This window comes from Puma concolor, chromosome B4 (genome assembly GCF_028749965.1).
Source record: "Puma concolor isolate L17-30 chromosome B4, mPumCon1.1.hap2, whole genome shotgun sequence".
Classification (NCBI taxonomy): domain Eukaryota; kingdom Metazoa; phylum Chordata; class Mammalia; order Carnivora; family Felidae; genus Puma; species Puma concolor.
This window is the reverse complement of record NC_141673.1, coordinates 49,267,806-49,295,615: the sequence shown is the minus strand read 5'-3', so window position 1 is coordinate 49,295,615 and position 27,810 is coordinate 49,267,806. Positions and strand designations below refer to the sequence as shown.

At 37.8% G+C, this 27,810-nt stretch overlaps 1 protein-coding gene across 2 annotated transcripts in view; it reads right to left on the bottom strand.

Annotated features, from left to right (window-relative positions):
• Positions 1 to 2,051: 2,051 nt before the first annotated feature.
• SAXO6 (stabilizer of axonemal microtubules 6) overlaps positions 2,052 to 27,810 on the bottom strand; it is a 33,424-nt gene continuing 7,665 nt past the window's right edge. The window contains exons 5-15 of one of the 2 annotated variants that reach the window (XM_086712858.1): positions 23,913 to 24,080; positions 21,638 to 21,741; positions 21,457 to 21,556; positions 16,575 to 16,604; positions 16,054 to 16,229; positions 14,479 to 14,778; positions 13,613 to 13,722; positions 13,414 to 13,523; positions 6,101 to 6,353; positions 3,791 to 3,850; positions 2,052 to 2,517 (exon numbers count right to left, since the gene is read on the bottom strand). In XM_086712858.1, coding sequence (XP_086568984.1) covers positions 2,405 to 2,517; positions 3,791 to 3,850; positions 6,101 to 6,353; positions 13,414 to 13,523; positions 13,613 to 13,722; positions 14,479 to 14,778; positions 16,054 to 16,229; positions 16,575 to 16,604; positions 21,457 to 21,556; positions 21,638 to 21,741; positions 23,913 to 24,080 — 1,524 coding nt within the window. In that variant the 3' untranslated portion in view covers positions 2,052 to 2,404. The remainder of the gene's footprint in view (positions 2,518 to 3,790; positions 3,851 to 6,100; positions 6,354 to 13,413; positions 13,524 to 13,612; positions 13,723 to 14,478; positions 14,779 to 16,053; positions 16,230 to 16,574; positions 16,605 to 21,456; positions 21,557 to 21,637; positions 21,742 to 23,912; positions 24,081 to 27,810) is intronic. The other variant, XM_086712859.1, reaches the window with a different exon arrangement.

The window sequence follows — 27,810 nt, the reverse complement described above, 5'->3', positions numbered from 1 at the left end:
AAAAACTGAATTACCTATTTTCCAGAGAAATGAAAGCATATATCCACACAAAGACTTGTAACTATTAATAGCAACTTTATTCATTATGGTCCCAAACTGCAAACAATCCAAAAGTCCACCAGGGGTGAAGGGATTAAAAGGGAACATAAACATCAAAACATAGAAGACTTCCAAAAACACTCTGAGTGAAAGCAATATAAAAGATGGCTCCATGTATACACAGTTCTTGCAAACCATCCTGACACAGCAGATTAGCGATCACCTTGGGATCAGAGGTGGAAGGAAGGATTGAACTGCAGAGGGAAATGAAATTTTTAGGACGATGGAAACGTAATAACATATCTTGGTTGTAGGGTGGTTTCACAGAGGTATGTGTTCTTTCCAAACTCGAGCTGCAAATTCTTAATGATCGCTGTTTATTGTACATAAAAGTATGCCAAAATAAAATTGATTTAAAAATTGAATTAACAATGCCAACTCCTAAGTGTCAGCACATCTCATGGAATATTTCTCACGTAACTAAAACTACTTACCCACCAACTCAAATGCCTATCCTTTAAGCTGTTTTCAGTCAGTACAAGTGACGAAACAGGACTAATCTCTCAACACTATTCTCTCCCCAGGGCCACTGTATAGGGCTTTTAAGAGGCAATCAGCAGTATAATACAATGCTAAATTGTCACCCAGAGTGGGGTAATGAACTCAGCCTCATCAGAACCATACCTTAATCCATCTAACATCTGACAGAGCAAGTTCATGTGGTGTGACTTATTCTTACAGATGTACCCATATTTTACAATGTGTACCTTGGGTAAGATGCACTGTGTTAGATACACATTCCCTGCAAGCTGGCTGTCATTCCTTTCTTTACCGTAGATCAGTGATCAGTCATTGAAAATTCTATCCTAACCAACCAAACTAACCAACTTTAGAGGAAGAGGATGATGATACCCCTAAGCTTCTAGAGACACAGTATGTTCCGACTTTATTTTACAGCTAATATGCCTCAGTACATGTGTATAGAATCCAAATGATTGTGTTCTAAAATCCAATTACACATTAATTTCTAACTTTTATTTCCATCTTCAGTGCCTTAAAAACTTTATCAACAAAAGTCAGTGAGATGTAGGCAAACATGTGTATGCCCAATTATTTATAACCTGATAATGTAAGATCTTTAATAAACTTATTGTGAATCAAGGATTTGCAAAAGCACTTTTGACCAAAGTAAGTACTTTAAAACAAACTGCTCATTTGTTTTCTAACCAACGGGCATGAGTATTTCATATATTTTACCTTCGGTACCTTGTATATATGTAGTCTTGTACACATCACATGTCATATTTATGAAATTCATATTTTTTAGGAAGTTAGATATATTATGATTTGCAAGATTAAGACTAGGAAAACAGAACATGTTCTATGAATGAAGGAATAGTCAAAAAGTATGTGTTAAATTTTTGAAAATGAGTCTGCCTTGGAAATCTTGTAATTTTCCTATATTCATTCAAAATTATTGTGAACAGTTTTGTTGCATTCTGACAGCTGGAAAAGAAGTAAAACATTTAGTTAACTTGTTATGAGTAAAACGTTTCTAAAAGGTAATTGTTTATTACTAATTGTTTATTACGTGTAATAACTTTCTGGAGAAGCCAAACACTTGAAACACTTCAAACAAAAATTTTTAAAATACTTGATCAATTTTTATTTCAAAATGTCTACAAAGTTTTAACTCTCCATTATACAAATAATTTTTCAAAATTGAGACATTATTCAAATGTAAGCCAAAGTCCTTATACAAAAAGAATACACACAAAGATCAAAAATATACATATTCTCTCAGCAAACTTTGTTACATAAATAAGAAAAATATATACAGCTCATATTTTCAATTTAAAGTACAATTGCCTTAACACTGCAACCACACATAGAAGGTACTAAAATAAAAAGAAATACTACAGCAAAAGTTACGGGAAGAACAAATTCATCTTATGACATCTACAGATTATAAAGATACACAGAGCCAATAATCAAGGAACATACACTTCACATTTAGATCTTAATTTTTACTTCACTTTATTTTTTAGAATATCCTCTGGATAGGTAAAATTCACAATTTTACCAGCTACCCTTAATACAAAAGTTAGAACATGTGAAGAAACCTATGTCTTTGTACTTTGGGATAGGTGTCAAAAGAATTCTTTAGGTTGAATTTGTATGAACGAGTGTTAACATTTTCCAAGGAAACTGAATTGGCTATTGAAAACTCAAACAACTCTTTTTAAGTAGGAACTGTGGGGAAAAAATCCAAATACTTTAAAAGTCTTAACATAGTAAAGCAATAAGGAAAAATTATGCTAATGGTTCCCTAGATTGTTAGGCAACTCAACTAGATATATGGTAATTATGTTTTGCCCCAGAAATTCTCCTTCCTTTTCTGAGCTCGTGCCAGAGTTTGAAAAGCCTGGAGACTAGAAGCTGCAGAGCGAGCAGAAATCTCAGATAATCTGTCTTCATCTGCAATGAAAAAAGCATAATCAGAAAGTATCTCTAATATAAACACAATGTTTTATAACATGAACAGAAAATTAAAAGCATCAGGCTTTGTGATGTCAATATTGACTCTGTCAGAAAAAATTATTAAAATAAAAGATATTAACATTTTCAAGACAGTTCACCACAATTTCCCAAGTTTACCATATTGAGAAATCAAACACTTTCGTGTCAAATGAGCATTGTTTCCTTCCTGAAATCCCACAATGACATTACCTAAACACATGGCCTGTGATTTCAGTATTACTTGGAAACAATTCATCATCACACTGTCTTGCCCTACTTTAAAAAGCACAGCTCTTCTGAGCAAAAAGCTTTTTTAAGCTTTTTAAAAACAAAATGCCATACCTTAATACGGTACTTAATGTTCACAATTCCTAAATAATCTCACTTAATGTTTGACTTTAATATGTTACCCTTCATTAGGACAGAAATTCCTCATTCTGAGTAAGCAAATATGTTACAAGATTATTTGTAAACGCTATTCTTCCACTAAGAAGAAAACAGAACTGGATTCGAAGTGTCCGGATATTTATGTTTCAAAACATAATAACTTGATTTCTGGCTCACTGAATTCTGAAAAAAGTCCCAAGTTTGTTAAGAGGAGAGAAAAATCTTCAATGTGAAAATCTTCAGTCAGTTCCTATGTGAACTTATATAAAGTATTCATTCAAATTTATTTTCAAATCCAAAATTTATAAATTCAATAATTTCATACATCCTAGAATGAGTTAAAATAGTAACTTTGATTGCTCACATCAGGAATTCAAAATTCCTGCTGCCGCTATTAGAAGCAAATGAATTTTTCAGAATGAATACAACACAAGAAAAAAAGTCCATTTGCCCTAATCATATTTTTTTTGATAATTGATAATTGAAAATTGAGCATTTGGAAAAAATGATACATATAATGCTAGACTGGATTCCTGAGCCCACAGCCAGCCAGGATGGAAAAAAAGAAAGAGTATTGACCTCAGGTGTGATGCAAGGCACACTCTCTTATCATCTGTTTGCCCTAAAAATTTTTTTCAAGACTTAAGTCCCAGTTTACTCATTTGTAAATGGGGATAACTTTATCCCCCCCTCACAGGGTTTCATGGATCTAATGATATAATATCTGCAGAAGTACTTTGTAAACTATAAAGTGCTAACCCAATGTTAAAATCATGATCTACTATAAACTACCATATAATAAAACCTCATACTTGGATCTGATGTTATTTCACTATTGAAATACCTTCATCATTAAAGACTTCATGCTGAGGCAGCTGGAAATTGTTCATCCTTGCTTTTCCCACTTAAAAAAAAAAAAAGGCAGAAAAATCATCCTTCAGAGCCATGTAACAGTATATTTTGTTTATAGGAAAACCTTAGTGAAAGATGGTCAAAACTTTTATTAATTTTATATCTTTGATAGAAATTATTATCAATGGGCCATTCACTAATTTATAACGTGCTTAGCAAATATGTAAACAAGCAATGGGAAAACTTCTAGAATTCTTTTCAATAATAATATTGATCTATTCTAACTTTAAAGAAATGCAGTAGGCTTCTGTTTAAAGATGGGAGATGGGACAACACACATTTACAAGAATGACATTAAACCCACAGGACAAGAAAAATGAAGATAAGAAAACAACAAAATTTTGGAAATGGGAAAGCAAACAGAAAAGCAGTGAGTATATGAGACACCGGCAGGGCTCAGTTGGTTAAGTGTATGACTCTTGATTTTGGCTCAGGTCATGGTCTTTCAATCGTGAGACTGAGCCCTGAGTCAGGCTCTCAGGCTGTGTGAAGCCTGTTTAAGATTCTCTCTCTCCCTCTTTCCCCTGCTTCCATGCTCTCTCTCCCTCTCAAAAAAAAAAAAAAAAAAAAAAGCTTAGAAAAGCAGTGTGTTTGTTACCATCATACCTAAGCTGAATCCCAAGTCAGCAGAAGAAAGAATCCAAGAAGCAACCAATTTGTTCTCCTAACCTAGCTCAAGTTTAGGAGTACTAAGTACCCCTGAAAGTTGGAGTGAAGATAAGCCTGAACCAGGAAACTGGTTGAAGTCTTTTACAAAACAATTAGTCTGCCAAATCCTTCTTTATATTTCCACAGCTGGGTAACTGACCTTTCTCACAAGAGAGGAATGGAGGTTTCCTCTCTAAAGGTTTATCAGAGCTGCTCTGACTGAAGAACACCAGGTTCAACTGAGGGCAAGGGTACCATATTCAAAACAGGACAATTATATATATCATTTATCTTTTCAAAAAGATAAAACATGACATCCATAAAATAAGAACAGAATGCTACATAAAAGGAATATACAGTTAAAAAATTCTTAGAAATTAAAAAATATAGCAAAAATTTCTTAAAACGCAGAAGGGGTGAAAAATAAATAGTAACCCTCTCAAATTAAAATAAAAAGACAGAGATGGAAAATAGGAAAGGTAAGATAAAGAAAAACAGGAATCAGAACACGGAGGGGAAGAAATTACTGATGAAATAATTCAAGAAAGTGAGGAACCAGGCTCCCCGACTGAAAAAGTTGACTGAGTACTAGCAAAACGAAGACACCTGCTTTAAAATTTCAGAGCATTAAGGGTAAAAGGAAGATCCCCAAAGATGCCAGGGGGCAAAAAATCCATATACAATGATCAAAAATAAAAAGAGCACTGGGGCACCTGGGTGGCACTGTTGGTTGAGTGTCCGACTTCAGCTCGGGTCATGATCTCATGGTTTGTGGGTTCAAGCCCCACGTTGGGCTCTGTGCTGACAGCTCAGAGCCTGGAGCCTGTTTTGGATTCTGTGTCTCCCTCTCTCTTTGCCCCTTCCTCACTAACTCTCTCTCTCTCTCTCTCTTTCAAAAATAAATAAACATTTAAAAACATTTTTTAATAAAATAAGAGCATTAAGACTTTTCAACAGTAAAAGTGGAAGCTAGAAAAGAGCAGAGCAATGCCTAATAAAACTAAAGGAAACCAATTTATGACCTTGAATTCTCATCTAGGCAATGTTTGGCAATGTCTGAAGACACGTTCAGTTGTCACACCAGGGGAAGCGGTGCTACTGGCATCTAGTAGGCTGCCTATTGTGGAAAGGACAGCACTTGGAGGAAACCTCACGCTGCTACAAAAGTACTGGGGTTGCCGCACAGCTCGGTGTTCCAAAGATGAGATGGAACTTTTCCTATTTAAATTTTTTTTTTAACGTTTATTTATTTTTGAGACAGAGAGAGACACAGCATGAATGAAGGACGGTCAGAGAGAGGGAGACCCAGAATCCGAAGCAGGCTCCAGGCTCTAAGCTGTCAGCACAGAGCCCGACGCAGGGCTTGAACTCACGGACTGCGAGATCATGACCTGAGCCGAAGTCGGCCGCTTAACCGACTGAGCCACCCAGGCGCCCCGGGACTTTTCCTATTGAAAGAAATGTGTTACATTAACTAAAAAACCCTAGATAATAAACACAAGTTATTAACATACAGTACATACTTAAGCCTTTGTACCCATCAGGATAACATTTTTGTTTTAAAAGACAAAAAAATAAAAACCAAAATAATTACCATTATGTTGAAATTCTGGATCTCTGAGAGAGCCCTGAATTCGACGAGAGGGATGCCAGTAGGACGGAGCACAGGGTGGGGAAGGAGACTGCCCAGGTGTGTTTGCTGGATATTCTGGAATTTTTGAAACTGGAAGAGCTACCTCAGCACGTCTGGGGATACTGATTTCAGAATCTTCCCTCAAAGGCAAGGGATCAACTGTTTTTATACCAGCAGCTGGAGAAGTCAGGAGGGCTATAGCACGACTTTCTTTCTAAGTGATTAAAAAAAAAAAAAAAAGATACATATATGTGTCTGTATATAATAAGTAAAATCTTTAAATACACAAAAAATATAACCACAAAAGCAGTAGGAGAAATTATGAAAAAAATCTATGTAACCTCCATGTGAGGAAGATTGTACATGCCTAACAAACAATATTGGTAAATATATTTAGCTATATAAAAATATATAAACATTAAAAAAAATTTTAATCACAAATTTGAGGAACATATACAACCTATATATTGACAATGAATGACCATTGCTACATAGATATTTCTTTAAAAGTAGTAAGAAAAAGACAATTAAAAAGTAGAAAAGGGATATACATAAGCAATTCATATAGACAAATTACAAATAGCAAAAATACCCTACCTCACTAGTAATCAAATAATTTCAAACTAAAAGCACCAAGGTACTAATTTTTCACTTACCAAATTACAAAGATTAAATTTTTTTTTGTCAAAAACACACTATAATACTGATGCTGACAAGACTATGGAAACACCGGCACTCTCCTAGAGTCCTGGGAGTATAATCTTCCCAGGTTGCTGGCAAAACATAGAAAAAGCCTTAAAATTTTGTGTTCTTTGGTCACACAATAATACTTGGAGAGTATTTATACAAAAAGAGATAAAATGAACAAAAATGTAGCTGGACGGATTTCTTTACAGCACTTTTTCAAAACAGAAAAATTAATAACTATAGGCATCTAATTTTTTAAAAATTGCTTTCAATAATAAACAGCCTGCATAACTATACGTTGCATATCCCGTTGCTATTAAAAATTAGATCATAATATTTAATGATATGTAAATATGTTAATTCATTGCCAAGTGAGGAAAAAAATAGATTAATCTTACCTACAGCATAATAAACAAATACACTATACACCTAAAGAACTCAAAAATTCAATATGGCTGCCCTGAACAGTAGATGGAACACCACTGATTTCCTTTTTTAGCTGGTATCTTCTATTTTCCACAATGATAATGTATCACTATCTTAAAAGTCCTTGTAGAATTTTCCTTATTAGAAGAATGCGAACCAGTAAAATCAAACACAGTTCCAAACTTTCCTAATTATTTCTTGTTAATGTGGCCTTTATTTACTAACTTTGGATTTATTGATGCAATATTCAAAACAATGCTTTCCTTTGGTATCTTTTTCTGTAATTAGAGAGCTTACTGCTTCAAAGTGGAGAGGCCTGGGGTCTTATCCAACAAACATACATATTTTTCACATCAAGATCTAAAATAAAACCACAAATCTTCCTCTTGCTTCCCTTTTTAACTATAAGTATCACTTAGGAAAAATGTTCTTTTCTGATTTACTTTTTCTTTTTCTACATATATACACAGAATCTGAGATCTCTGTCAAATTGGTATCACTATTGCTTAAAAGGCCTGAATGAAATCTCTCTTACAATATTTGTAACATGGGGTTCCCAGGTATAATTTAATGGACTTTGCAATCTGTTTTTGAGGCTAAAGTCTTCTCATTGGCCTCCTTCCCCCTCCACCCCATACAGCCCATTCTGCACTGAATAGCCAGAGTGATTTTATCATGTAAACCAGATATTTGCTGTGTGGCTTTACACCCTCCCAGGGCTTCCCCGGGGAGGAATCACGCCCCCACGCCTCACCCACCCTCCCTTCCCAATCTCATTTCTTACCTCTCCTCCTCCCTCTTAGGCCCCAGTCACACTGGTCTTCAAAACTCTCACTGCTACACACTTGTACTTACTGTTCCTTCAAACAGGAAAACAATCTCTGCTCATCTCTGCCTGGGCACATACCTCATTGGTCAGTTCTTAGTTAAATTGTCACCTCCGCAGAGGTGCCTGTCCTGATAGCCTGTCCTGATAGTAAAGCAACCTCACCCATGACTTGGAGGTTACTTGTGGTTTTATTTAACTCACAGCATTGATACTACCTAAAATTGTCTTTTTAAAAAATCATCTATCTCTCAGAATGAAGATGTAAGCTCCATGAGGGCAGGGATTTTGTCTTGATTACCAAAGAATCCCCAGATCCCAGAATGGTACGTGACACATAGAGCACATTAAATATCAAATTGAGTGAGTGAAAGTGAAATTCCTGATATTTCCCTACAAAGATGGTTTCTGTCAAGAGTTCTCCTACTCAGTGCAGGGCATCCCCCATCAATCCTACAAGGTAAGGCAGAAACCTAGAAGTCATTCATGGTTTCTCATCCACCATTATCCAACCCAGCACCAAGCCTTGACTTTGCTCCCCTTATTCACAATTCTTCAGTTTCATCCACTTCTGTCAATGTCCACCCTCCTCAGTCCAAGCTATCAACTTGTCCTACCTAGACTACCACAGTGACCTTCTAAGGGTAACTAGTCTACTCTTGCTTTCCATGGCAGCCGAAAGGTCTTCAAAATATTTCAATGACTTCCCATTGCTCTCAAGATAATGATAAAAATTCTCAATATTGCTATTTTTGCCAGATTCATCTTGACCTACTCCCTGCCACACACTATACTTACCTTTGTTTCTTAGAACCCTATGTTCTTTCTCACCACAGGATATTGGCATATGCTATACTTCTCCTCCCCACCCTTTTTACCTAGTCAACTCTTCCTCTTCCTCAGTATCTCAACCCAATTATGACTTCTTTTAAGAAGCATCCTTGATTTCCAAGAAGCTTCCTGACTTCCAGGACTAGGCCAATTCCTTTCAAAATAGCACTATATACTGCTTTGAAACTCTTATTAGTTTTAATTTTACTTTTTTGGGGGTTATGATTCTTTGATTACTGTGTATCTCTTTTGCCAGACTGTAGGTTCCGTAAGATCATGAACTATGTCTATTTTTTTTTAACTTGATTTATTTTGGAGGGGTCGGTGGGGAGTGGCAGAGAGAGAAGGAGAGAGAGAATCCAAAGCAGGCTCCATGCTGTCAATGCAGAGCCTGACGCGGGGCTCAATCTCATGACCGAGAGATCATGACCTGAACCAAAATCAAGAGCTGGTTGCTTAACCAACTGAGCGCCCCATGTCTATTTTTGTTCACTATCTTTATTGCATGTGGGTAAACAGATAAGTAACATCTGCTGCATGAATGAATAAAGTGAGCTAACACACACTTAGCTTTTTTTTTTTTTTTTTTAATTTTTTTTTTCAACGTTTTTATTTATTTTTGGGACAGAGAGAGACAGAGCATGAATGGGGGAGGGGCAGAGAGAGAGGGAGACACAGAATCGGAAACAGGCTCCAGGCTCCGAGCCATCAGCCCAGAGCCCGACGCGGGGCTCGAACTCACGGAGCGCGAGATCGTGACCTGGCTGAAGTCGGACGCTTAACTGACTGCGCCACCCAGGCGCCCCCACACTTAGCTTTTTAATATCATTTATAAGATGTTAAAATGGTCCTTGACAATTAAACCAATACCATGAGAATTCTCCTCTGAATTTTGTGAGACAGTGTTATTTAGGAGTTAAAAATGTGGGCTCTGAGGACAGACTGCCTGGGACTAAATTCTGCCCCACCAATTGGCAGCTGTGTTTCCCCAGTTTCATCTAAATGAGAATAATAACAATACCAACCTCCTGGAGTCATTATGAAGACTTAAGTTAATATATGTACAGTACTTAGCACAAGGCCTAGAACATAGTTAACCACTCAGTTAATGCTAGCTATTATGATCATCCCCATGTTTTTAAGTTACCCAAATTGCTGCTGCCCCATAACCTTCCCACAATTAAATGTCACTAAAAGTTAATATTAAAAAAATTTCTGGATATTATAAACATATTTTGAATCTTATAATTAAAAAGATGTACAATGATATTGAGGGAAATTGAATACTGGAAAGGATTTATTGGAAACTGTATTGTGTGCATGATGAGGTGGAAATTGGCATTAAAGAGCAGTTATCATTCTATTTCATTAATTTAACTATTCAATAATTAATTCCACAATAAATGAAAATGTTACATATAAATCCAGCTGCCAATATGGATTAAGGCTACTCTTTTTAGCTGAGGGTAGTCAACTCTGTGTGGGCAAAGCTGCCTAGAAGCTCACACCTTCCAGGTAGCAACCTGGATCCTGGGATGAGAGGGAGTGCTGGGGGTGCAGAACAGCCCGTGGGGGCAAGAGATTCTTAATATCTGATTCCGATCAGTCCTCTGTATTCCTTTTGTCATAAACCAACGTATACACATTGGTTTAGATTCTGTCATTCTAATAATACTCAGTCAACACCTATTTAACGGGTACCTGCTATGAGGTGACTTCGGTACTGGGCTTTGGGGACAACTGGGCTCTGATCCCCTTTCCTACCTCTCCCCAACACCTAAAAAGTTTCCCCTGGGCCACACCTCTGAAAATTCATGAACAGCCATCAGCAAAATCCCCTGGAGAAATGCAACCTCTTCTCTAAATGTTCTCTATCCTACTTCAGCCACTTACTCCCACGATTATATGTTAAGCCTTGTCATTACTGCTAACTGCAACCTCTCCACAATTCCAATTTCTGACTACCACCTCGTGACTTTAAAACTACTCCCTCTAGGTACTCCAATTTCAACAAGTCCTTAAGTTGGCCAAGACCTTCCATTGATCCTGTCACTTCTACACTGTGCCTTACCTTCCCAAGTCCTATTTTTCCTGCTTAACCAACTCAACTTCCATGGCCAATCATTATAATCACTCCCCTACATGTACCTTAACTCCCTGACCCCCTTTCTCATTTTGTCTTACTCCCTTTACAAAACATGAACCCCAGTTAAATTCAACTCTCTAACTTATCCTGCACCTCTGTAACCAAACATGGCTGGAGAAAAACACACAACCCATCACGACTGCTCTTACGTCAAATCTGTGACCACTAGCCTAAAATGGGCCCTTTATGTTACCCTGTGTTATCTCACATTTCCCTGGCCCACTCCCTCTCCCACTCTCTGAAAAGACTACTTCATGATTTCTTTTCTTTACTCAAACCTCCAACCTCTTCATCCCCAGCCTCGTTCTTGGCGAGGATCTTTCTTCATGTGCCACCAAGAAAAAATCCGAAGAGACTTTCCCGAAGCTCCCAGCACATCTCCCTATTTTATTAGCAGTGCTCACATATTCTGCCTCCTCTGTAACAATGAAGGAGCTGTCAGAGTGCCTACAATCAACCCTTCCACTTCTCCCCCAGATCCCATGGAACATCTCAAGTGGTGCTCGGCACTGAGTGCACAGGGGCAAAGTTGCTGGCTGGGCCTGCATCATTTTTCTCTCTCTTTAAAACCATTCTTGTCAACACATAAATGTGCTGTTATCTCCTTCATCTTGACCTCACTCCCAGCTGCCATTTGTTACTCTGCTCCCCTTCACGGAAAGGACTCTTTAAAGACTTGTCTGTGATGACTGCCTCCAATTCATCTCCTCTCCTTTCTCTTGAACTCACTTGCATTTAGGCAATTATCCCTCCCCACCATCAAAACTGCCCTTTGTCAAGGTCACCAATAACATCCATGTTGCTAAATCCAATCATCAGTTCTCATATCTTATTGATCCATCAGTAGCACTGACACTCCCTCCTCCTTGACACCTTCCAGATACCACAGTCTTCTATTTCACCACCTCACTGGCTATTCCTTATCATTCTCTTTGCTGGTTACTCCTCAACTTCCCAGTATCAAAAAACCAGGGCTGACACCTGTCTACACATACTCTTCCCTCTCTATACCCACCTCCCCTGATGACCTCCCCCAGTCTCAAGCCCTCACATACCTGTGCACCTGTACAATAGACACTCGAATCTGTATCCGCAGCCCAACCTGTCCTCCACACCTCAAACTCAGAAAGTCAACTCCCTATTCAACGCGTCTACTTGTACCTGTAATAAGCTTCTCAAATGTAACATGTCCAAAACAGAACTCTTCATCTTCCCTGACAAACCTTTTCCTTACACTGTCCTCCCCATCTCAGGTAAACAGCAACTTCATCCTTACTGCACAGGCCAAAAATCTTGAATCCTTGATTTCTGTCTTTCTCCCATGCCATATCTTAACCATCAGCAAATGTTGTCAACTATACCTTCAATGCACATCCAGAATCAGACTTCATCACATGACCTCCACCGCTACCCATATGAACCAAACGACCATCACCTCTTGCTTGGATATTGTAATTGACTCCTATGTAGGCTCAGGCCCCTGCTCTTGCATTCCTACTGTCTGTTCCCAAACAGTAGCCAGAGTAACATGGAAAAACCTAAGTCAAAACATATCACTTCTCTGCCCCTCCAAAGACTTCCGATTTCATTCAGAATAAAATTCAAAGTCTTTGCTATGAAGTACAAGGCCCTACACAGTTTAGTCCCCCCATGATGCCTCCTAACTTATTCCCCACACTCTCTCTGGCTCTCTGCTTTAGCCACACTCACTTTCTGGCCAGTCCTCAAGAAATCGGGCACCTGATCACCTCAGGGACTTTGCACTTGCGTTCTTTTTGCCTAGAATGCCTGCCTACATATGCATATGGGTCCATCTCTCACCACCTTCAGATTCTTCTCAATGTCACCCTCTCAGCAAGAACTTCCCTGGCTACTTTGTATTCACTTCCCCTGCTTTACTTTCCTCTTTAGTACTTACCACTGTCTAAAATACTCTGTATTTTACCTAGTTATCCTGTTTATTGTCTCTCTCCTCCACTAGAATAGAAGTTCAATAAGGGTCAGAATTTGCACCTGCTTCTTTCACTGTTGTATCTCCAGTGCTAAAACAGTGCCTGGAACATACCTGAAATACAACTGCCACCCAGTAGATGCTCAATAAAAAGTACTGTTTCTCTTTTCTCTCTTCTTGCTGAGTCACATTTGACAAGATTTAAAAACACATCAGCAGAAGTAGAATGCCACTACCAGAAAAAAATAATTCAAGGCCTTTGCCTTAATAAAAGCACATTAATAGCATCACCTCCACATACACTGCACAGAATTTTCTAAAATCTGAACCTATCGTTCATTCGTTACATGTGACTAAAATAATCGCTTCCTAAAAAGATATTTTCCCCCCAAGATATAAATATTTACCTTCCTAAAATCATTCTTTGCAGTTTCTAAGCCATCCTGAGAGGACACTCTTTTCCTTTGTTCTGGGACTGGAGGCCTCACTTTAGATGGAGACACTAGAACAGCACCACCTAGAAAAATGCAGAAGACGACAAGTCTCAAACTAAATTCTCATGCAGAAAAAGCAGGTAAGATAAGAACTACAGCGTTTGCCCATTACCAACAGCTGGAGTGGTGAGATCATGATGAGTCCTCTGGATTCCACCAAGTTCTCTCAGCTTTGGAGTAGGAAGCCTGCCTCCTTTTCCAGAAGATACAGAAGAATCTGACCTACAAATCCAAACAATCTACTATGATGCATTTCCCCCCAGCAAACAGGATTAAAAATATTTTGTCATTATTATGCAATAATAAAACAAAATTTATAGGGTCATCTGTTTCTAAAAACACATGCCGTTAAGAGGGACTGAATATCGGAAAAGACGGAAGGTCACTGCAAGTCAGCAGCAATAGACCAGAGAATTCTTCCGTTAAATCAGCTCCTAAGTTTCCCATTAGGTGCAAAACTCATGACAGAATGATAAGGGATTTGGATGATGGACAAAAAGCACCATTATCAGTGGTAGAGAACCACTCCCCAAAGCAATTAACACATAAATCAGCAACAATTAGCTATTTGCAGATATCACTTATTTTAACATTACAAAACATTATCTTTCTTTTTTGGTGAAACATTTGATATTAAAGAATATCAGCTATTTTCTTAAATCACAAAGAAAGCCATTCCCTCAGACATATTTACAAATCTGCCAAATCATAATTAGTGGGACATAAATGAAAACAACCCTAACTGCTTCCTCCCCAAGTAGCTCAGTGTTCAAGTGTTCAACTACCAATTACTGGTGACTCAAATACCTGAGTGAATCAAATTATAAATTGAAATGTCTGCTTTGTGACATTAAAGTAACATCTGCTCTTTATTAGTCATAAAACCAAGAGTGTAAACCACTGTACTTGGTGACAAAACAAAAAAATATTAACCGTGTGCATAATGCTTCCATATACTGATTAATTTAAAACTCTCACCCTTCTTTGATCTTTTCTGCCTTAGATTCTTCCGGTACTGTGACCTTCTCCAGCTCTCCGTTATGAACCTGCCTGTCCTTTTCTGTTTCTTCCTCCTCCTCCTCTCTCGGCTGTTTCTGCACCCCTTCATCTGTGTTCTCTGCGTCCCACGCCAGGCGCCTTCTAACGGGCAGGGTGGGAGCATCTGACACGCCCAATTTCTCTGTGGTAGTTTTCTGCGGCTGCTCTTCCAAGGCAGGCTTTTTCTCTTCCAGTGTTGTAGGAGGACATTTCTGCAAAGTCTTATGGCTTGTAGGATCTCTGCAGAACAAAAGTGTCAAACTGGAGTTCGAGGTTTCTAAGTTTATACTCATTTCAGTGAGTCTGTCATTCCCCTCCAGCGTTCACAACTTTATGTCCCACAGGCACCACCTTGCCCAGATACTGAAGAAAGAAACCTAATTAAGAGTTCATTTGACAGTATAATAAACTAAAACTACAATTCGGACTTTCTATTAAAATACTCCATGGGCACCTGGGTGGCTCAGTCGGCTGAGTGTCCGACTTCTGCTCAGGTCATCACGATCTCATAGTTCATGAGTTCGAGCCCTGCATCGGACTCTCTGCTGTCCGTGCAGAGCCTGCTTCAGATCCTTTGTCTCCCTCACTCTGCCCCTCCCCTGCTTGTACACGCTCTCCCTCAAAAATAAAAATAAAAACATTTAAAAAGTAGACAAATTTTAAAAATAAAGTACAATACTCCAAAATAAAATCTACGTATCTTCTCTTACTTCCACCTTCACACAGGCGTGTCTGTCCCGCTGCTGACAACAGTCACATGTGTTCCCTTGACTGGCATTTACACACACAAGCAAGGACTGCACATGGTCTAACTTGTTCGGTTACTCAGTTACAGTTTATGCACAAATTCAAGTGCATTTGTAGATCAAGCAAACTGATTCCAATTTTATACTTCAGATTGATAAGTGTTTTCAAGACATTCTTACAGAATGGATTTTGTAATGAATTTTTAAAGAGGATGTCACATAATTAGAACTTACAGTTCAATTTGGCATATATAATTATATTACTATAATAACTAAAAATGATTTTATTTGCCAAAAATCAATATGCTATTTCTTTTATAAGTAGTTAAATAATTTTCACTTTAAAACCCAAAAGAGCAGAGACTTTGCCCATAGAATCAGGGCCTAAGTGTCGTATTAACCACAGAAATCCATTAATGAATGATTATAGGATGTACTACTAGCTTATGTTGTCTAGGTTTTTATTGTTGGTACCTTTCCTTCCTGTTACTTTCTAAAGTTCTTTTCCATCTACTGTATAATCATCCCTATTCTACTCTTGTTAAAAAATATAAAATCCAGCCTTCCAGATTTACATTATGTATTATTTACACACAGCTTTACTTCTCACAGAGAATAAACTAGTAATAATGAAATGTAATAAATGGCTGGCATATCTCCATTTAACCGGAAGACAAATTTTGAGGGGTCATGTCATTTACCTATAGAATTCCGTGATCTACCTAAGCTACAATATACTTTCTCACCATCCACAAAGAACATATCTTACCCGGCAAGATCTAGAGCTCTAATGTTACTACTAATGGTTCCTTCTGAGCTTGTGGTTGAGGAGACATCCCAACAGCAGTTGTTATCAGACAGAAGCTGATTCAGATGGTCCCGAGAAAAATGTGTTCCTTGAACTCGTTTCCTATAAAATTCAGCCTTCTCTCGGAGTTCTTTAACCTATGCAGGACAGTTGAGACACTGTGTATTACTTTAAATACTCCTTTGCAAATACCACCATGTAGCTTACCAAAGATACTGCACAAATACAGCCAGAGACCAAGGAGAAAGAAAGGCAAAAAAAAAAAAAAAAAAAGCCACAAACGTTCATCAGACTGTGTGCATTTTAAGCAGAAATTAAAACAGTCAAGCTAAAGCACAATGCAGTTATTTTACTTCAGGCCAGCAGGCAGGAAGAATTTGCAGCAACTAAGAAAAATATTGACACCTAATTCTTATTTCAACTGAAATTACACAAGTACTCTATGCATTATTACAGGTTTTAAAAACTCAAAAGCAACCAACCTCCGCATACCACATGGCATTTAGAGAACCCTAGGAGAGGAATACAGAAACATACTTAATGACAGGTTAATGCCATAGTTGAATATTAATGGGAATCAATGAAATACCTTATTATTCTTCCTTCTAAATATATAGCAAACTTGTCAATCAATATTTTTATTATTTTTGGTAATATTTAATTCACTAAGTAAGATATCTTAATATTACCATGAAAACCAGCCACATTCTTGCATGGCTGAAATGCTATCAATAACAGGTAACCGAATTATTATTCCTACTTCCCCACCTCTGGAAGGGTAGTGACATGCCAGGAACCCCTACCCTGTCTTTATTTCCTGGCTTTATACAACAGCTGCTCCTACTATAGAAGCCGGCAGTGAGAGAATTATGAAGCTTCCCTCTCCAAATTCCTGAAAATTCCCTTGGCATCAGCAAAACCTCAACTTTTAAAAAATGTACTACATAAAAGAATATCCCACAAAATAATAATTATAATATATTCATCAAAGTGACAATACAAAAAAATGTTCTGATGGACTATAAGGTAATGTGAATTCCCTACAATGCAAATAACATCTGTTCAAATGGAAAGGAGCCTTCTATACTCTTTGAAACCCTTTCATGTTATACGTCATACTGCCACCTGCTGGCTTCCCTAAATTCAATTCCACAATGAAAAAAAATTAAGCTGCCGCTTAAAATTCTTTCTTTATTTACTCTTCAAAAACTCATATGCAGGATATGCAGATACCATCTGCTATAATCTTTCACTTACAGGCAAAAAAGCAAATAATGAAACTTTGCATTGCAAAAAAAAAAGTAACCAAAGAAACACATCCTCAGTTCCTCAGGGAGACACTACTGAATGCAAAGGGATGAAAGTGTTACATCTGTAGGGAAGTAGCCAAAGCAAAGGACAGCACCTGTCACGGTGGCATAAGAAACCATATAATCCCAGCAGAGTCTCACTGTTCTAATGAACCAAACCTGAAACATTCCTAAAGGATAACTGAAAATATATTTTCTTCACTGCCAAGAAAAACTGAGCCATGTTCATTTATCATTTCTGTTAATTCCTAAACTTTAAAGAAAATTACTAGTTTTTGCATTTAACATGTAGAACTGAGACATATAGTTTTTGTCTGTTGAACTACTAACCAGGGTGTGTTGCTGTTTTCTTTCTTTGTTTTTAAAGTAGGCTCCACGCCCAAGGTGGGGCTTGAACTTAAGACCCCAAGATCAAGCGTTGCATGCTCTACCAACTGGGTCAGCCAGGCCCCCCCTCACCAGGGTGTTGTGAATACACAGAGGCCTTGTTATAAAGTGCCCTGATATAATCCAGATTTTATTTCTACTAAGTCCTCTCATGCTTCAAATGTTTCACAGCTGCTCCAGCACCTACATGATAAAATCTTCAAGTTTTAGTACAATTTCCTCCTCTGTCTTCAAAGCTCTTCATGCACATCCCCATTAGTACTTATTTCATTCTAGTGGAGTTAATTTCTCTTATCATTCTCCCCCATTAACCTATAAACTCCACAATGTGAGAGAATGTGCAGCATTTAAACACTGATTCCACAACTTGATCTGAGTGTGGACTAAGTGCTCGGCTGGAGCTGGATGGCTGGTAGCCAAAGATAAACAAGAAAGTCCCTGCAGCACTCAGTGTGCTCACAGTTTGATAGAGAAGGCGGACCTCCTCGTCCTGTATGATACGTTATCATCATAATATTGGTATGGTCTATGCTATAATACACAAAAGAGATATAAGTGGAAGAAGTGGTTCAAAAGGGGCTCCACTGGTCCTGCACTGAGTGCGGGGTGGGCTGGGAAGGAGCAGCAGAGAAGGCTGAATTCCATCCCTGCGGGAGGGCCTACTGCTTGATGAACGAGAGGATGGACAAATAGCCCCTCCATGTGCACGGTGACCCAGTTTCGTTTGTCAACCAGATTTTTTCTAAGAAAAGCAGATACTATGGAAATTCTGTATAACTTTATTCAGTTCTATTTTTCACTGACATTCAAAACTCAGTAATTGAAATTTACTTTGTCAGCAACCTTTATTAATAATCTTCGTGCTAATGTTATAGTGTTTTACAAATACATAACTTTAAACTTCTATGATCCTAAACTTCTATGATCCTAAGATGAAAAAATAGAAAGCTGATCTTTCCTAAAGCAAGTTGTTCTACAAGAAAGAGAAAAAAACTAATGGTACGAACTTAATACCTACAACCAACAAGCAGAGCCACCAAAAAGGATATGAACTTAATTAAACTCAATTAAAACAACACACATATCCCTTTCCAGGTCAAGAAACACCATCAGCATCTAGGATATAAATGCTGTAAGTAGAATGTTTTCATTTCTGAATTTCTTTTCCCAAAATAAGAATTCAACTAAGTTGTTTAAAATTTATATACCGAAAATTCAAATTCAAAAAACTGAGAGTATAAAAAATTTTTCCCCAAAATCATCCCCCTCAAAATGAGTCATCTTAGGCCTAGCTGTCCTTACAATATTTGTCAAATTATAGAACGTCTCTCAAATGTGGAACTTTATCTTGAAATAAAGCCCCATTTGTGAAAGACACATTAGAAAGAACATCTCAGCTAACGTAAGCTTGGATGATTAAAAGATCACCTAACAAGAAACAAGAAATGTAACACGGATTCAGTAGTTATTGTAAGGATGAGACCTAACAATTGCAACTGTTGGTTATTATTAAAAACCATCTTTTAAGTGAGCATTTCAAAAAGCAACAGTGCCAGTGGTTATATAATGGAGATAATAAATATACAACCACTGGACAAATAAAACCAAACACCCTAATGTTATATGAATAGGTACTTGGATCTTAACATAAAATACCGAGGCACTAGACTATAAATAGATTCAAAAAGTTTAATATTTCAAACGACACAGGAGGAAATGAAAACGATATATGAACTAGAAAACGATAACAGGACTCAAAAAGTTACCATTCTAATGATAATAAAGTCACTGATGTCCAAATGCGTTTGAAGAGTGTGACTAATAATCCTCCATGAAACATTAGTAGAAGTGGGAAAATGAAGGAGTACCTTATGCTTAGATAGCTCATAAGCAGCCACATAAGTAAATGTCTTCAGGTTAAAAATAAAATCTAAGATTTAAGTAAAACATGGCCCATATTAAATATCTATGACCTGATCAACTGAAATGGTTATCAACATCAGTGATAAGATTTAGCTAAATGTCATATTCTTTTCTAACTCCAATTCACTTTTTGAATTATTTTGCCCACACAGGTTAGGCAAAACGGTATCACTGATTTAAACATTAACAACCACCATTCACAATAAGCTTTTTTAAAAAGCCCAAAAGTCACCTTCCCAAGATGTTATAATAGGAAACCTTGAAATGACAGCTCTTAAGTTAATGTCAACAAAAATGTCGTTTTCCATCAGGGCAGGACAGGGACTACCACCTTATCGTGACTCCAGACAAAACAATCCTCTTGGTCCACTACATTTTTAGATCTGAGGCCTAAATACCAACTCATCTTAATTTAAAGAAGTATCAGAGACTGAGAGATAATCTTTCTAAAACAAGGAGCCTCTCATGAGCCCAACCTAGTGAAGTCCCTAAATACAATAGGTCAGTGGCCTACACCTATTAATTGGCCACACTAGCCCTCTATGGCCACACTCTGTGCTCTGCTTTTGCCCCCGGCTTTTCCTCATTCCCCATCAGAGCTCCTGGCCAAGGTCTGGCATGACCATAAACTGTTCAAGGGTTTCACAGACTCAATTCTTTGCTCCATCATGCCTGCTCTCGATTCTTCTATTTTTAACTTTATTTCACTAGGATATGAATATCCCCAGTAATATCTGGAACAGCTTCAAGATCTGCCTTTTACTCTGCCTGGATTGCTGAGCCACTCTCCAGTAGGGAAGGAGACAGCACGAGGAGCAGCCACGGTGGAAGGAACCAAGTGGTCTCCCAAAACAACATGCGGGGTACAGGAGTCTCACCAGGACGCTGGTCTGGGAGGTGCCAGCGCAAAGAGCCAGCAGCTCAAAGTGCCAACGCCTTCTTCCAGAGGCTCATTACATATAACCATTAGCCATGGTTTCAAGTACGGGGCTGAATAAAAGATTCATTCCCCACCCAAATGATCTCTCTCTTCCCAATGATGGGAGAGGGGGTGTTTACTGAAGTCTACACTATTTTACGTTTGCTTATTCACACAGAAAAAAAACAGGAAACCATCAAGATGTGGTTTAAAAGCTGGTAATTGTACAATAACCAGAAAAGCTCCATAGTTCATCCTTTGACTGTAAGAAGCTAGTGCTGAACAGGCACTTCCCAATTCTAGGATTACCCTTTCCCTCAAACCTTCCTTTAGGTCCTCAGAATTGCTCCCATATGTCAGGGTACCCCAACACTATAATGCAAACCTCTCTCAGCACAGGCCACCCCTCCCAGATACTGATGGACTCTAATAGTACAAACTGCCAGTGGACGCCACGGTCAAACTAATCTTGAAAATTTATCTTCAGTTGAGAGAGTAGAGGTCTGGATCTTATTTTCAAAACTACAACGCTACAATTCTACAAACATAATGAAATACTGGATTATAAAAAAAAAAACATTTTAAAGACTTTAATAATAAAAATCTCCAGTTGAAAAAGGAGCTATTTGATATTAAAAAAAACAGTAAACACACTGATAAATTATATCCTAACATACAACTTTAAGCTCCTGATACTTCCAATGTTACTATTATATCACATATCTTTAAACTGTAGTCTCTATTACTAAATGAAACTCATTGTGGCATTAAACTGGGATACAGGCTCAAAGAAAACATGGGCATACTGAGCTTATGTATACTCACCTGATCTGGTATGTTTTCCTTCACACGGGTCCAAGCCCCGGCTTTGTATAAATACTGGGCTGGGCTCAGAAATTTTGCCCTATATTCAGAATTCACCTTCCTAACAGAAATGAAAGGAGAGTAAATATTTCACCATGTTGATCTTCTAAATACCATGACATTTTTCTTATAAAATACATACCCAAGCCTTTGATGTCTCCAAGGAGTAAGCTTCTTTTTAGGCTGGTTTGACTCTTTTGATTCCATCTCTGCTTCTAATTTTAAAGGATCATCTGTTTTATTACACTAAAATGGAAATAATGTAAACATTTTATGCTTAAAATGTTATACATTAGAGCAAAAACATAAATGTTATAAAGTATAATTGGGTACTGTATTACAATTCTGTTTGTGGAAGTAAGTTTTAACTGCTAAAGATAACCTGGAAATCACAAGCAATCAATAAACAAGTTTTGAAACTACTAGATCCGGTTGGGTTTTTCAAGTATAGCTCAGGTTTTGTTCATTTATAACAATAAAATTTATATCCTTGGCTACAAAAAATTTTTCTAATTAACAAATAAACATGTAAATGAATAAACTTGACGTTACCACCTATTAAACAATGTTTTTACATTTGCCTTTGATATTCTAAATCCACATTTTATTGCATTGCAGTAATTAAATATAAGGTTCCAATGAGTAAGTTACCAACCACATTGTTTTACTGAATAACCCTTTTTTTTTTTTAATGTTTGTTTATTTATTTTGAGAGGGAGAGTGGGCGTGGGAGGAGCAGAGAGAGAGAGAGAGAGAGAGAGAGAGAGAATCCCAAGCAAGCTCCACACAAGTGCAGAGCCCGATGTGGGACTTGAACGCGATAAACTGTGAGATCATAACCTGCGAGCTAAAATCAAGAGTCAGATACTCAAGTGACTGACCCACCCATGCACCCCATAATCTCCCCATTATGGTAGATCCAAAAATATGTATATATGTGTGTGTATGGAAACAAATATATGTATAAACCAATTTACTTTTAGTCATAGAATTTCTATGTTTAGAACCCACAAGGTATTAGTTATAGCATTCCAGAAGATTTAAAAATAGGACTTCTATCCCATTTACCTATAATTTACAATCATTTTAACCTGAATCTGTAACTTAAATAGCTATAGTTCAAATAGAGGCAAGTGTTTGTATGTGCTGATTATGGGGTGCATGGGTGGGTCAGTCACTTGGGTATCTGACTCTTGATTTTAGCTCGCAGGTTATGATCTCGCAGTTTATCACGTTCAAGTCCCACATCGGGCTCTGCACGTGTGTGGAGCTTGCTTGTGATTCTCTCTCTCTCTCTCTCTCTCTCTGCTACTCCCACGCCCACTCTCCCTCTCAAAATAAATAATACACAAACATTTAAAAAAAAAGGGTTAAGTTATTCAGTAAAACAATGTGGTTGGTAACTTACTCATTGGAACCTTATATTTAATTACTGCAACGCAATAAAATGTGGATTTAGAATATCAAAGGCAAATGTAAAAACATTGTTTAATAGGTGGTAACGTCAAGTTTATTCATTTACATGTTTATTTGTTAATTAGAAAAATTTTTTGTAGCCAAGGATATAAATTTTATTGTTATAAATGAACAAAACCTGAGCTATACTTGAAAAACCCAACCGGATCTAGTAGTTTCAAAACTTGTTTATTGATTGCTTGTGATTTCCAGGTTATCTTTAGCAGTTAAAACTTACTTCCACAAACAGAATTGTAATACAGTATCCAATTTAGGCTGGCTGTAATTTGGCATGCTAAAGCTTTGGTTTAAAATACATGTATCTAGGGGTGCCTGGGTGGCTCAGTTGGTCGGACCAGGGGTGCCTGGTCCGACTTTAGCTCGGGTTATGAGCTCACAGTTCATGACTTCAAGCCCCATATTAGGCTCTGTGCTGACAGCTCAGAGCCTGGATCTTACTTTGGATCCTCTCTCCCGTTCTCTCTGCTTCTCCCCCGCTCACTCCTCACTCTCTATTTCTCTCTCTCAAAATAAATAAATAAACTTTAAATAAAACAAACAAAATACATGTAAGTATGCATGTTTCTGTCTGACTCCCATTATTTAAAGTGTGTGTTTCTATCGCTACTGTTACTCCTATAGCTCACATCACTGTAAGGCTAATCATTTGCTATTAGACATAGCAGACTTACCTTCTATGTTGCTAAGCACTTGTCACATATTACATTTATTTAGTTACAACTCTGTCTCCTGTGTGGGGTTTAGTGTGGTCATCGTTGTATTTTCAGTACTTACCCAATGCCTGGCCCCCACTAAGTGCTTAGTGAACATGTGGCACTTAATAGACAAATGAATAAACTACCTAAAACCCAAATTCTCAGGTGGTATTCAGTAAAAGATAATGAGTAGAGTCTAAAATCATAAGCCTTTTATTTTGTTTAAAGTAAAGAGTTGACGAATACCTTCTTTTCAGGAGATACTGTTTCAAAATTTCCATTCTCTTTCAAATCATTTCTTAATTTTGGTTCTTTCACTGGAGATAAACCCTTGAAATTTCTTCTGTATTCAGTTTCATGGATGATTGAGTTACCTTTGAATTGTGGAACAAATTTGCTTTTATTGTGGAAAACCTTAAAACAAAAATTACTGTAGTTTAGTTTTCTTGTTGGTTAAATACACAAAACTTAGTTTCTGAACTGCTTTAAAATTTCATATATAAAGTTGAATTATAGGATGTCAAAAAAGTGAAATTATAAGACTGTTTATAATTTCGTATTATTTCATATATCTAATTAACATCCAAAAAACAACAAAAGCAAAAATAGACAAACTAAAAAGTTTCCATACAGCAAAGAAAACAATCAATAGGGTGAAGAGGCAATCTTGGAATGGGAGAAAATACCTGCAAATAGTACATCTGATAGGGGTTAATATTCAAAATATATAAGGAACTGAAGCACCTTGCTAGCAAGAGAACAATCTGATTTTGAAAATGGGCAAAGGGACACATACATGGAACAGAATATAAAGCTCCAAAATAACCCTATGCATCTACAATTATTTACAACAAAAAAGCCAAGAATATACACTTGGGAAAGTATAATCACTTCAATAAATGGTGTTTGGGGCGCCTGGGTGGCGCAGTCGGTTAAGCGTCCGACTTCAGCCAGGTCACGATCTCGCGGTCCGTGAGTTCGAGCCCCGCGTCAGGCTCTGGGCTGATGGCTCGGAGCCTGGAGCCTGTTTCCGATTCTGTGTCTCCCTCTCTCTCTGCCCCTCCCCCGTTCATGCTCTGTCTCTCTCTGTCCCCAAAATAAATAAACGTTGAAAAAAAAAAATTAAAAAAAAAAAATAAATGGTGTTTGAAAACTGGACAGTCACTTGCAAGAGGATGAAACTGGACCCTGGAACTTCTGCACTATTTAATCGGTACCCTGCTCCTCCTAATCGCCTCCATTGTGGCAGCCTCCAAGAGTTACAGCCAGAGTGGACTGGTAGCTGGAGCGATCTTCGGTTTTGTGGCCACCTTCCTCTGCCTGGCGAGCATATGGCTGTCCTACAAGAACTCATGTGGGACCCAGTCAACAGATGCCGCTGTCTGAGGACACCCTACGGCCAGGCCCAAGGCAGGCCCTGAGACGGGAATGTCGGGGGGCCGGCCCCCAGGAGGGGCTTCTGAACTTCTGCTCCTGTGCCAAAGCCCTGCCCACACTGCTGGGCACAAGAGGGGCCTTCGACATCCTCCTGGGCTCCTGAGCCACTCTCGGCCTCTCTTTCTGGTCTTCCTTGGAGAATAGTCCTCCCCGCCTGGGAACAAAGAGCAGCCTCCAGGGAAATCTAGTCTCTTCCTCCTGCTTTTAGAAGCAACCATCTCAGGGACTGATGACCCCACTTACCTACCACAGTCCGGGGGGTGGGTCTGAATACTCCTGCCTAAATCTGCTTCTACTCCACATTCCTCAGGGGAATGAAGCTGTTCTAAGTCCTCTTATAAAAACAAAGCCATGTCCAGGGCACCAGGGTGGCTCAGTCGGTTAAGTGTCCGGCTTCGGCTTAGGTCATGATCTCATGGTTCATGAGTTTGAGCCCTGCGTCGGGCTCTGTGCTGACAGCTCAGAGCCTGGAACCTGCTTTGGATTCTGTAGCTCCCTCTCTCTCTGCCCTCTCCTGCTCACACTCTGTCTCTTTCTCAAAAATAAATAAATATTAAAAAAAATAAAAACAAACAAACAAACAAAAAATGGGCAGAGGAATTGAATGCATATTTTTCCAAAGACATACAGATGGGCCAGCAAGTACATGAAAAGGTGTTCAATATCACTCATCATCAGCCAAACATAAATCAAAACCACAAGACATCACCTCACACCTGTTAGAATAGCTATTATCCAAAATACAAAAGATAGTGTTGGCAAGGATGTGGAGAAAAGAGAACCCTTGTACACTGTTGGTAGGAATGTAAATTAGTACAGTCATTATGGAAAACAATATGGAGATTCCTAAAGAAATTAAAAATAGAACTACCATATGATCTAACAATTCTACTTCTGGGTGGATTTCCAAAGGAAATGAAATCCGTATCTCAAAGAAATATCTGCACTCCCATGTTCATTGCAGCATTATTCGCATTAGTCAAGATATGGAATCAACCTAAGGGTTCACCAATAGGAATGGATAAAGAATGGTAGAATGGATAAAGAAAATGATACACACACACAAGAATATCATTTAGCCTTCAAAAAGGAAATTCTGTCACTTGCAACAAAATGGATGAACCTGAGGAACATATGCTAAGTCTAAGCCAGGCACAGAAAGACAAATACTGCAGATTTCACTTATATGTGGAATCTAAGTAAGTAGAACTCACAGAAGCAGAGAGTAGAATAATGGTTGCCAGAACTAGGGGGTGGGAGAAATAGGGAGATACTGGTCAAAGGGTACAAAGTTCCAGTTTGCAGAATTAATAAGCTCCGGAGATGTAAGGTGCAACATGATGACTAGAGTTAATACTACTAACAGAGTTAATACCTGAAATTTGCTAAGGGGATAAGAGCTTACAACACACACAAAAAGCTAACTACGTGAGGTGTTAATGTGTTAATTAGCTTGATTTTGTTAATCATTTCACAATGTACAGGTACATCAAAACATTATTTACATGCTGTAAATATATAATTTTTGTCAATTATACCTCAATAAAGCTGGGAAAAAACCCAAAGATCAACTTTCTACACTCACTACTATGTTGTGAATAATAGTTACTATAATAAAAATAATGTTTAAGCCAAAAAAATAATGAGCCATATCTTTTCTCCCCACTTTCCTACTCCTCCCTCCCATCAGTTTGATAATGGGATAAGTACAACTGGCATATTTAAGTGAACATAGACATTCACTTTATAAGGCAATTCTGTTGTCAGCTCTACCAGTTTTTTTTCCTTCCTTGGCATGATTTTTTTTTCTTCCTCCAAAAAAACAGAAGATTCTTAACACTGTGAATATCTGATGTGTTCTTTTGTTCTGTTTTTTTTTTTTTCCTTTGCTTATTTTTAGCTCAATGCAAGGGGAAAAAATCAGGTAATAATGATGTTTCTGTTTTTAAGTGTTTCCCTTTATCCTTAGTATTTTATAATAGGGTTTCTATTTTATGGTATATTATCACTGATTACAAAGAAAGCAAAAGGAAAAGATGTGGACCACAAATAAGGTATATTATAGCTTTGCAATGCTGAATAACACATCTTCATACATATCAAATCCAGAGTATCTTTTCCCGAGTATAGCCTCAAGGACTTTTCTGCCAAAAATTATTCAGACTCCTTTACATATTAATATAAGACATCTTTTTAGAAAGCAGGTGTTTGATAAAATAGAGGTGAATAGCTCCTTCAGAAGTTCCCTATCAACAAGCATTGAAAATTTCTGTCACAGGACTCTTTAATCCACAGACCCTGAAAATGATATACTCTGAATTGACAAAGAGCATTTACTTTCCCCCCAAATTCTCTGAAACTCCCACTAATGAAAGCAATAAAACTACTAGTGAAGGTTTGCTAATGATTTATTTTATATTATACTTTGGTCCTATAAAAAGGGCTTTTCTATACAATGTCTCCACTGAAATATATAAAAGCTGTCAATGGGGCTTTGATTTGAATTAGCTTTAGCTTAAAGATGAAATGTTCTACAAAAACTGAACAGCTACAATTTTCAGGGAGTGATTTTGTAGATACACACACTTACTATCCAAGAACACTTGTGAGCCAACAAAAGAAGTACTGATCCTCTACTGGGTTCATGAAGGGGACATATGTTGCCTTAGCTATTTTATATGCTTCTAAAATGTTCTACAAATTTCAC